The sequence below is a fragment of the Camelus bactrianus genome, chromosome 6 (genome assembly GCF_048773025.1).
Source record: "Camelus bactrianus isolate YW-2024 breed Bactrian camel chromosome 6, ASM4877302v1, whole genome shotgun sequence".
NCBI classification, from domain to species: domain Eukaryota; kingdom Metazoa; phylum Chordata; class Mammalia; order Artiodactyla; family Camelidae; genus Camelus; species Camelus bactrianus.
In genome coordinates, this window is record NC_133544.1 from 22,725,498 (window position 1) to 22,737,200 (window position 11,703).

General features: G+C 43.6%; 1 protein-coding gene across 3 annotated transcripts in view; it reads left to right on the forward strand.

Annotated features, from left to right (window-relative positions):
• The window catches only part of TMED8 (transmembrane p24 trafficking protein family member 8), a 38,446-nt gene extending 29,988 nt beyond the window's left edge, over nt 1–8,458 (forward strand). For all 3 annotated transcript variants that reach the window (XM_074365196.1, XM_074365197.1, XM_074365195.1), the window contains one exon: nt 1,135–8,458. In XM_074365196.1, coding sequence (XP_074221297.1) covers nt 1,135–1,352 — 218 coding nt within the window. In that variant the 3' untranslated portion in view covers nt 1,353–8,458. The remainder of the gene's footprint in view (nt 1–1,134) is intronic.
• The last annotated feature ends 3,245 nt before the right edge of the window (nt 8,459–11,703 follow it).

The following is an 11,703-nucleotide window of genomic DNA, read 5'->3' on the forward strand; positions in this document are numbered from 1 at the left end:
GCGAGCTAAGTTGAATGATGCAGGCCAAAGTAGACCATCAAAGAACATTGTTTGGTAGGAGTTGGTATTAATGGTAAAGAAGTGGAAAGCTTCTTTCGTTTTAATCAGTACCCAGCTGTTTCCCCCAGGATCTCCTTGGGGATGGGTGGGGTGAGGGGCAGGGAAAGAAGCGGGTCAGTGCTGCTGTATGTAGAGGCAGTGTCTCTCAGAGCACATAGGAACCTGAGATTATTTTACATTTCTCAATTAGTTCTGGTATATTTACCTTTATTCCTGATCTGGAACCAAACTGAGTGATTACAGTTTGCTGAATTACCCATTCTCTCCTCCATCCAAACGGTTACAGCTGGCTGACTACTGTTTACTTCTTTACTTCATGCCCGGAGCAGTTTTAAAAATAGTCTCCGTGCTCTGTCAGTTGTTACTTGCAGCGCCTACTCAGGATGGTCCTGAGAATGCTTTTTTTCTTCTTCTTCTTCTTCTTTTTTTTTTTTTGTAATACAAGAGTAGGTTCTAAGCATTAGCCTTATTCCTTGGTTTTCCCGTATAATCTTACTGTCAATCCCTTCACTTGCTTCTGCATGGAAAAGCAAGTCTGCAGGGCAGTCGTCAGGTATTCAGGGAGGAGGAGAACCTCAGATCCATCTGCTGCGCTTTGGGGGCCCAGGAGGAGTTCGACGTCACTCAGGGTGGCACATTTGTCTGCATTTCCTACCTCATTTAGCTGGTTCTTTCACCTGTTGAATGAAAGGATGTCAGAATCTTCCCTTCTCAATATCTTTTTCTCCCCCTTGGAAATGTCCAGGTGCCCCTGGAGCTAGGAAGGCTCTGTAAGGCTAACTCATTGTTTCTTAGTGGAGACACTATTGGCATTTGGGGCAAGACACTTCTTTGTTGAGCAGGTACTATCCAGATGTTTAGCACTCCTGGACCCTTGGGCACTAAATGCCAGTATCACCTGTTAGTCACTCTGATGGCCCAAAGGCCACCAAACATTTCCAAATGCCCATAGGAGGGCAGTAGCATCCCTCAACTGGGTGAAAGCCGCTGGGTTACCTGGTCCCTCTTTCCACTTTCAGGTAGGTATATTTGGTCTCTGAACTCATGGACAAACACTACCCTTTGCTCATACAGACCCTGTCCCAGCTGGAGATGTGGAGAGAGGCTCCAGGAGCTCCCTGCGGGGCCGCTATGGGGAGGTCATGCCTGTGTACCGGCGGGACAGCCACCGAGACGTGCAGGCTGGCAGCCACGACTACCCTGGTGAGGGCATCTACCTGCTCAAGTTTGACAACTCCTACTCCCTGCTTCGCAACAAGACTCTCTACTTCCACATCTACTACACTAGCTGAAGGCCCGCTGGGACCGGAGGCAGGCGGGTATTGGCTGGCTGGAGCAGGCTGCCAGCTGAGGCCTCTTGTTTCAGATAGGCAAGAGCTAGAAGTGCAGCGTGAGGCTCCTGACCCTCACACCCTGCCCGGTGTGCCTGACTGCTGACCCCGCGTAGCTTTTCCCCCTTCTTGGCTTCTGCAGATGGTGATGTAGTGTCCCTGTTCTGTGGTCCCTGACTCATGCTCTTCTCGCATTAGACTCCGGCAAAATCTCTCTGTGGAGGAAACCAACAGGACAAAGCCTAAAAGGAAGCTGGTTGTTGTCTTTTAAAAACAGGTTTGTTTGGGTACAAGGAATAGTGTTCCAGTTGCTGCTCCCTCCTCTCCCAGAGCCTTCTTGCTGATGTGTTTAGTGGCACCTGCTCTCTTCATTTTTTGAAAGGGCTGGAAGAGGGCAAAGCACATTGTCCAGAAGGAACCCAGTCTCTTGGATGGAGACAGCTCTGTCCAGCCTCTCACCACTGCCATATTCCCGCCTGCTGGTTCTTCATGGTCTCTGGCACAGGCTGGGAGCCCTCACTGCCTCTGGAGGGGTGTTATTAGTCCTGTGGTTTGGCTCTGCCTCTTTCCCTCCTCCTCTCCCTTTCTGAAGTCTGTGTCTTTGCCATTACAGCCAGAACTAACATGCCATCTAAGGGGATGATCAGTGTAGTCTCAGATCTTCTGGGAAGAAAAACTGCCTCCATCACTTCCTATTTCAAGAAGTAGTGTCCCTTTTCAAGGGCACTGGTGGTCGAAGGGGACAGGATAGAAATTAGGTGCTGGATTGATCTTGGAACCCACATTTTTGAAAGTCAATTGTAACCAAATTATTTTTTGTATAATCAAAGAAACAGGGATATAATCTGAGAGAGAAGGTCAAAAAGCAAAACAAAACAACACTCCAGATTCCCCACCACCTTTTTTTTTTTTTTTTGGTCTTTAGAATAGAATATAAGTGTTATTTAGAAATTTTGCTTTGGAACCAGTGAGATTTCCAAAGTTTCTGGACTTAGGTTTCTTGCATTGAGGGCTTAAAGCTCTTGGTGTTCAGAGTCTCTTAGGAAAGGTGATAATGAAGTGTCACGGCTGCTGCCGGTTGGATTTGCTCTTTACCAGGCCTGCGTGTCCCTAGTGACAGCCTCTTCCTCTCTGTGAACCCAGGCGTGCTGCAGGTGTGGCAGCCAGTGTCACCAGAGCAGCAGGGCCTCCGGCAGAGGAGGGACCACTGCGGTTGTTTGTACTTCCTTCTTTCTTACTCCTTGTGTCAAGCCTGTTACTGCCTTAGAATTTTGAGTAATAATTAGATTTATTTATTACTTTATTTATTTATTTTTTAAGCACATTTCATTTTGCCTTTGAGACAGTTTCCATCTGTTTCTCAGAAGGCTTCCATCTGCGCTGAGCCATTGAGGCCACCTCTCCTGTGGAGTTAAAGATGATTTTAGGAGAAGTCGGGAATGATGTTCCATTCATGCAGGTCAGTTCTGTGATGCTTTGGGAGGAATCTGTCCCTTCTGAGATGGATGGATGATGCCAGCTCAACCCAGCACTTCCTGTGAGGAATTCTAGGTTGTGAGGGAATCTGCCCAGGACTGAGTGCTGAGAACTAGCCAACCGGAGAACTCCTATGATTCCAGGATTTCAAAGTCCTTTGCTCACTCTGAGGAGTCACCCTCTTCCTGATGTTTCCTTTGGTTCATTCTTTCCTTATGTGGGTACCGCATACCAAGCCTCCCCTCCATACAGGAGCAGAAACTCAAAGAACAGGGCTCCTGGCAATAGATCTGTGGTAGCATCTACGTCATGACCAAAGGGCGGTACAGCTGCACCTCCTATTCCTCTGGGAGCAAAGCCCCAAGTAGGATAGGATGCTATGGACTGCCATAGCATCGCCATCCTCTGAGCGGCATCATACCTCCATTTATTTTATATTTGAGTGCATTTTGTAGAGGATTACACCGGTCCAAATTTATATACCTTGTAAGAAGTTAGAAATTATTTGAGTGACTGTCTGTTGGGGCAGTGAAAGCAAACTTGCTGTGCCTCATCCCATCAGGTAGCTGCGTGACCGCTCTTTTCATCACCGAAGTTGAATCATGCCTTAGCTAACTGAATAGATTCTTTATAAAATAATTTTCTACCGAGCTGTCCTCCAGTCAGCTGAAGCCTGGCTTATTTTTCCTTTTTATTATTAACTTATGACTTTCTCATAAAATGGAGCTATCAGGCCATTGCCAGCTCCTTGGAATGACACTATTTTTGCCATGAGAGTCTCTGTACTTATTTTCTTTGCAATCCTAGTTTTGTTGCATCAGGGAAGCCTGAGGGACTTGTTCCCATCACCTCTGTGTGCCTCTTATTGTCCAGTCACTTGTGAAGTCTTGGACTGTGTTACATTTCATTCTGTACTGGTGTTTCATTAACAGTGCTTCTTTGATCCATTCACAAAAAAAGATACTTTCGCTGTCTAATCAATTCATTGTCCTATATTAAATAACTGAAATTATTGAACTCTAGGGACAAAATATTATTTACTGAAGCACAGGTAATTACTGCGAATTTCATAGCCCTGCAAATCCTAAGAAGTAGCTACTTCCTTAGTTTCTTCCTAAATTTACAGAACCAAACAATTGAAAATCACTTGCTTTCACTCCCACCCTGTTCTTTAGAGCACAAATAAATATTAACATACAATGGGAAGAAAGCGCTTCATAGTAGGCAAGAGACTGGGGTTCTCTACACGGAGTGGCTGAGTTGTTAAGTTTCTTCAGTATGTTTAGTTTTCTTAATTTGTTGAGAGATGGGGCTTTAAAAAATTTAAAGAGTTTATTTTTCCCAGCATCTTATTTTGAAAATTTTTCAGCAAACAGAAAACTTAAAAGAAGTATATAGTGAACACCCTTATGTATACCCATCACATAGATTTTAAAATTATAAACCTGATTTTTAAAACAAGGATGATTCTACTATTCTGTTCCTTTTGACAAGTGTCCAATTAGAGTATGTTCCCTGCACAGACATCAGCTCTCCTAGGTCAGAGAGCTCCTGATTTTTCAGTGGACTTGCTTCCTTCAGCATCAGTTACTTGGGGAGGCGGTCCTCATAAAAATGTGTCTTGGTCTTCATTTTTCAAAACTCATGCTGTAGTCCCCTCTCCCTCAGGCCATAATTTCTAATGTTTGCTTCTCCACCTGGCATGTTGGAGTGAGGGTAATTGTGAAACTGCTCTGGAAGGAATTTATTCTAATCTCTGTTGCTTTACGACACATCCTCAGGACTCTGAAATTAAAACTCAATCCTCAAATAATATGTAGCTTTAAAATTGAAGTAAGTAGCAACTTGAAATTAGGCCATTGTTAGTTATTTTTTTCTTAATTGATTCATGCACCTTAAAAATATTTTTATCTGTTATTTAGGAAAGAAAATCTTAGACTTTTTAAGAGTATATATTGTCCCTTATAATATATATATGGAAGAGATCAATCTGAAGGCTCACTTTTATTAATCAGTGGGTTTGGTATTATTGTAAAACATCATTTATAGAAAATATCTAAGTTATCTGTTTTTGATGAGCCCTATCCAGGCCCTCTTTTAAAGAATTAGGTGAGACCCAAAACCTAAAATCTGTATTTTTATTTGTCTTTCAAGACCACTTTTCTGCGAAAGTTTGCAAAGACTGTTGTTTTCAAGGAAGGGACATGAGTGAAACAATTTCATGCAGCTTGAGAATTGCCTTTTAAAATGGTTAGTAAGGAATGAAAACAGTAAAATGAGAGGAAGAGAGAAAAGCTATCAAATGTATCCCAGAATTTTGCTCATATCCTGATTTTGTGTAGTTCCTCAGTTCACATTTCATTAGTTGGAATTGTTCCTTAGGCCAGAAGCCTCACTGGTCCTCCCTGTGCTTGTTGGAGAAATCCCAAACCCACTTTGCTGTCTTTCCCAACAGTGAAGACTTTAGAAATATTTTTGAGTAAGTCTCCTCTGCTAAGTGTGATCCTGACCTAAGGATTGATTTCATCTCTGTGTTCTCTGGGATTTGCGAGTCTGGTGCCATGAAAAAAGATGGTGAGTTTAGAAAGAGACCAGGAGGAGTGCCAGCTGTGTCTCTGTAGCCTCGGTTGTGACTGTGGCCAAAAAGGGATGAAACAGGTTAGTTTTGCCCAACATCACAAGAGTGTCTTTGTGAACAAGCTGTGCCCTCTGTAGGCTGACCTTCCTGTGAGGTGTAAGAATCACCATCTTTTAAAATCTTTTTTAGCAGTAAATGGAGCTAACCAAACGGACAGTTTGTCTTCCTTTTAGAGACTTCCATTTAGAATTTCTCCTGGGTCTAAAAGGTCCACATCAACCTTTTTAACTAGTCTCTTTCCACCTGGTCAAAAGTGTAGACCTCTTAGAAACCTGAATCTGCTAGAAAAGGGAAGAGCACCATCCCTATAGAATCTCAGTGGTTGAGAAGAGTTGGAAAGTGAGTTTCTGTCTGAAGGAAGGTGATTTCATTTTTTGTTGTTGTGAGGGGCAGCTTGTTAAGGGATATATGCTCTTTAAAAAGCCCGTCATTGTATTCATTGTATTTGATTGTGCTCAGAGAGCCAGGATACATAATTCTTTGGGGAGTAAGTAGGGAATAGGTTCTAAAACCAATCACAAGTTGGGTGCTTTCCAGCAACCCAGTATATGGCGAATATCCATATGACCAAAGTCCCAATTTTCATGCACACAGGATCCTATCTCTAGGCCCTTATTTCCCCACAGCTGAGAGACAAAGAGAGGGACTAGGCCCCCTCCATTTCTCTCTGATGTCTTGATTATTTATGGTATTGTTTAGCATCGGCACCATGATATCCAAGGCCTCAGTTTACCTGATTAATCAGAATTAAATAGTGTGAGTTGAGCAGATCAGGCAATCGACCTTGGTTGGAAGTAGGGCTGGGGAGGGATTATGACTTACAGTCCCAAATTGGGATAGCCAGGTAATTCATGTATGACTGTGCAGTTGGAACTCTTTGTTAACTTTACCAAGCAAGTCAAGAGGATGTGACAGTGCTGTGCTGATGAGGATGACAAATTAATTGAGTTGGCTAATGAATAGAGGCAAGCCCTCCCTCTATGGGAACCAGATTCTGTCACTGGCTCTGTGTCATTTCAGTGTGAGCTTGCAGCTCCACAGTGTCTCACAGTCTGGGTTCAGAGCCCACTAAAGGAGCCAGTCTTCTGTGGGCAGTGACTTTGGCCTTCTGCAAAGGAGAACCCCCAGGGGGCTGGTTCCTGATGGCCTCTTATTTGGGAATGGGGTAGGGGGAGTCAAGAGCTTGCTTTGGCTCTCTTGGTACCTGGCTATGGTCAGTGTCACCCCTTTGCTCTGTCCAGCCAGCCCAGCACCTGTGGGCACTCCTTTGAACATCTACCCAGTTATTTAGGTAGCGAGGTTAGGGCAGGCTTTGGGACCCAAAGGGTGAGAACCTTGCTAAATATTGTGTGGCCAGATTTCAGAAATCACTACTCCCTTTGGGGTGTTGCATTGTCCCTGCCTGAACCAAGAAGGCCAGACAAAGCCCCTCTTGTTTGAATGTCTTGTCATCAGCCTAGGAGAACCCAATTTAATTGCCTAAAGCCTTGATAGTGGGGTTCATTAACAAATAATCATTCCCTCAAAAATGAAGTCCAAAGGCACGAGACTCTGGCTATGAATTTATTTGTAGTCCTAGTCACTGGCTTGAACTCAAGATCAGATCTCTGTTATATGTACTTTGATTTCTTTTATGCCCCCAGGCATGTGGACCAGAGTTAATTTCATGGTTCTTCTTTACTCTTAAGAGATGAGGAAAAGGTGCCCCAGAAATCTAGAGATAGAGGCTTAAAAAAAAAATAAATTCCACAGTTTTCTGTCATTTTAAGCAGATAGTTTTGACTTATCCAGGGATAAAATAATATACATGAAATGATTTCCAGGGGACAAAGTATATTTCCTAAAAGTTCTGATATAGGGTCATAAACAATTGTGAAGTTTTGATTTGAAATATTATAGTATATGGGATTACAGAAGAGCCCTTAACTCAACTCGTTTCCTGACTCAGGTTTGAAATGCCTTGTCTGTAATGTTACCTGAGATTGGTTGTTATTGTTGGTTTTTAGGTTCAGGCAAGAATCATCTGGAAAACATTATCCTAATTCCTTCACTCATGTCCTAAGCAGTACATTTTACTAAGGAATTTTGTATTGAAAGCTCCACTGACACCCCTTTCTGAGATTATTGTCCCATAAATGAATTTGTTTTTATTTAATCAAGTTGAACTATTTTTATTTAGCCATGGTCAAGAGCAAGTAAAGTCTGGAGAAAGCAATTCAGTAACCCATGACTCCAGTTTGCTCATTTCCCTTAATAATGGGAAGTGCTTTGAAATTCACAAAAGAAAACTGCGTTGTTGGATGGATTATAAGAAAATGGTGGACTATAAGAAAGCCAGACTTTGGGTAAAGGTAATTGGAATAGAGGAGGTGCTTGAAGATTTCCTAAACTACCTTATACTGTTTATCTTATATTTCTGAAAGGCCTGCTTCGGTGCCATGCACTGAGATCTGTCAGTTGACTGAAAGATGATCACGCTTTCTTGGTCAATATTTAAGCAATTGGCAACCACAAAGGCGTTCTTTCCTTATTGTTCTATATCATGCACTGATGCTGACATTACAAAAAGGGGTCTGGAAGGGAAACGGTGTCACAGTCTTTTCTATTTAAAATACAAATTATCCCAACCAATCATTTATTGCAGTCAACTTATTTTACATATTCCCTATCAAGAGAAATGCTGTCAGCATCTCGTATGATTTCTAAGAGCTGTAAACCAAACTGTTATTTGTTATGTCCTGCTGAGTGGTTTTTCCTTTAAAATACCATATTTTACCAGCCTGTGGCACTGAATGTGTTGCTGTGATACACAGATGATCCTGAGCTATGGTTCTTGAAATAGCTCAGTTCTTGTGTTTTTATATTACGTAACAGTTTTGTGATGCTTTTGTGCATTCTTTGTCTTCTCTTCCAGGTTTTGAAATCTGTCATAAATAAACTTTTTCACTATGCACCTGTGGCATTTGCATTATATCTTAATGAACCTGACTTTCACTTTAAATTTTCTATTCATCCCTCTTCTGCATCTTTAGAGGAAAAGTATGCTTTAAATCTATATGAATTACTTTATAATTTCTTATTATAATCAATCAAACTTAATAAAATATTGAGAATGAGATTAATGATAGATCTTTTATCTGCATTTAAATTTATGGCAGAGTATGAACTGGGATCTGGGTTTGGCCCAAGAGCAGAAAAACTGGGTTAAGAGTGATGATTACGAAAAAGAACATTATTGAGTTTTGTCAGTATTTGGTCCTCAGGGATGTTCGTTTTTCCAGTGGACTGACTTACTCTGTTCAAATATGGAATCAGCACTCTGGACACCACGGTGATCATTTAACATAGTCTGAGTAATATTAATTCAGCCTAATTTCATTTACAGAAATGACACTATAAGATATCTTTGGCATCTCTTAAAATGACGCTTCTGCACGTCCTGGTACCTATTACAGAATGAGAAGGACTCACATCTGAGCAGAGAGGGGCATCATTTAAGTATCTTTTTCAGTGATATCTGTGGTCCTAAAATGAGCCTGTTAGATCTTTCTCTGCTTTCCTGTGCAACATATTTTAGAGGCTTATATATAAAGGAGGAAGAGATCTGAACTACTTGGGAGTTAAATGAATATAATCTTCCCACAAACTACACCACAAGCAACAGTGAAAAGCCCAGGCAGACTGCACATAGCGAGGGATTAATCAGTTGTGTGTTTCAGTACGCTGACTGGAGTGTCACTAACATACAACATATTGGAGATTATTTCCTAATTTTCTGAGACACTCATATCTGTCACATCACTGACCCTGATATAGTTCAGGATCATATAAACCTGTGCAGCTCACACACTGCAGCTCCTGACACTCAGCCTGATGTCCTTTAACCCGTGAGGTTCTGGCCACACTCGGCAGCCATCCTAGTTCAGGTATTCTCCCAAAGTGGGATGATGCCTGCTTATGACCTTGGATTTAAGAGCTAGATGAATTATGTTTAAACGTTAGGAGGAGCCCATAGAATGAGTACTTATGAATATGTATATCCCCCTGCTTGTCCAGTAAGTTTACTACTCTCCTTAACAGTTTTGTAAAATTGCTTTCGAACAAAGTCATACATATTTTGCTTTGTTCTCAAAGATACTTCCTGGCAGCACCCCCTTCCTGCTTTCATCCTTCTAAAGTATTTGCCAGGCCTGACTACTTCCACAGAATTGGAAGGTCCTCCACATCCTATTACCAGCATCAGGCCGCTCCAATATCTGTTCTTCATCCGCTGTGGCCACTCCCACTGTGGGAAGATCGGGTGTCTCTGTGGCCCCTAGCATCTCAGGATCCGGTGTCTGCAGATTGTTCTTCACAGATCTAACAACTGATGTTGCAATGAAGAAGGCCTTGACTTTTACCTTTTGCTCAGCCTTTGGGGAGAAACCCCTCCTGGAAAATACCCCCTGAATAGGTGATGGTTTTTGGCTTGGGAGATACACCTGACCCCTAAAAGTAAGAATTTATTTGCGGGTTTGAGGGAGTCACAGAGGGAGTAGTTTTCAAAACCCTTTATAGAAGCTTAATTATTGCTAAGCCTCCGAGCCATTAGTCTGACCTCTAGAGAAAACTTTACGCACTTGGGGGAATATTTGCTCCTTCATGATCTTCCAAGGTCCCCAAAAGGGGAGAGAGACATTCAAGGAGGGAGAGGGTAAGCCAGCTACGGCTGTACAGGAAGGACATTTTTCGATTTAACATGCGTTTATGGAGCAGGGCTAGTCACCCTGCTTGGTACTGGGGTAACAGGCAGGTCAGAAGTGCCCCAGAGGAGCCTGAGGGAGCTCTGCTCTCAGGGAAGAAGATGTAGAAATGCTGCATTCTCTTCCTCTCTAGAGCCCAGCTAAGCTCCTCTGGGAATAGAGAAGAGGCTTCTTTTTTCTCCCATGTAGCCAGCCCCATGTCCCCAGGGGACGGTTCTCTCTGGGGAGGGGCTGAAGCCGGCCAGCTCTCAGGTCTCCACATTCCTGAGCAGCAGGACAGCTGCCCATGTTGGTGACCTGGACTCCATGGAAGCTCAGGGCTGGAACACACGATAGCCTCTCTGATGTGAAACCGCAGGCCCAGAGACCCACAGACTGCTCTCCTCTCTCACGAGCTGTGGTTATTCAGTGAGGCCACAGTCCTTCCTCAACCCACTGACACCACCTGCCCCACCCCCTGCCGCCAACACACAGACTCCTTTTCCATCCCTCAGCTGATCCTGAGCTGTGGCTCCCCAGGGCCTTCCTTCTCTCTGCTGCCTTCCCCATTCCATATCCTCAGTTCCCCCCACCTCTACTGCCTCGGTCCCGGAAGCCCAAAGGAGACTCCATACCCTTGAGAGCTGAACTGGTCCTGGGTTGGTCCTCTCCTTGGTTCCAGGTGAAGAAGGTGGCAAGGACGGTTCCCAGCCCCAGCCTGGAGACCAGCTTATGTTGCTACGGACTGTGTGGAGAGCTCCCATGGCCTAGGGTCCAGCTTTAAAAAGCAAAAATCTCCTTCACAAAAACATCATGAGACAAGGAGATGGGCTACGGTTCTCCTCCAGCCAGGACAACTGAGAACCGCAGAGGTTAGTCAGCCACAGCTCAGGGTGGCTAAAGGAGTGGATGTGAGGGTGCTTGAAGAACCCAGCACTTTCAAGGCGAGTCACCTCAAAGGAGCCTGGAGTGAGTTTCTCTGGCTTAGACACATCTGCTTTTGTTGGGAAGGGCAGGTTTGTCAGGGTTTGGGGGAAACCAGATGACAAAGGAGGGCCTTAGAAATGTCACAGACTCCTAGGGTGACTGCTGAGCCCTGAGGAAAAGACACAGCGTTTGTCTCTGTACCCTACCCCCTGCCCCAAGCTGGTTTTCACCTCACATTTGACACGTATCAGAAAACTGTTGAACTAGAGGACTGGAACTATGAAAAAAATATTAAAATGAGTTTCGTGCATTAGATGAGGCTAAAATCCATTCAGCTTTTGCTCCCACTTTTAGGATGGCTGGTGGAGCCCCAGGTTAGATAGGTTAATATCTGGATACTGTTCAGGAGGAGACTTGAATCATGTCAACTCTTGGACATCATCTCGGATCAGACAGACAAGCAGAGAGGCAACAGACCCACGATGTTGAGCGGTGGAGTTTGAGACGGCCAGGTGAATTTCCAGGAATAAGTGGAGGGACACAAGCTCAG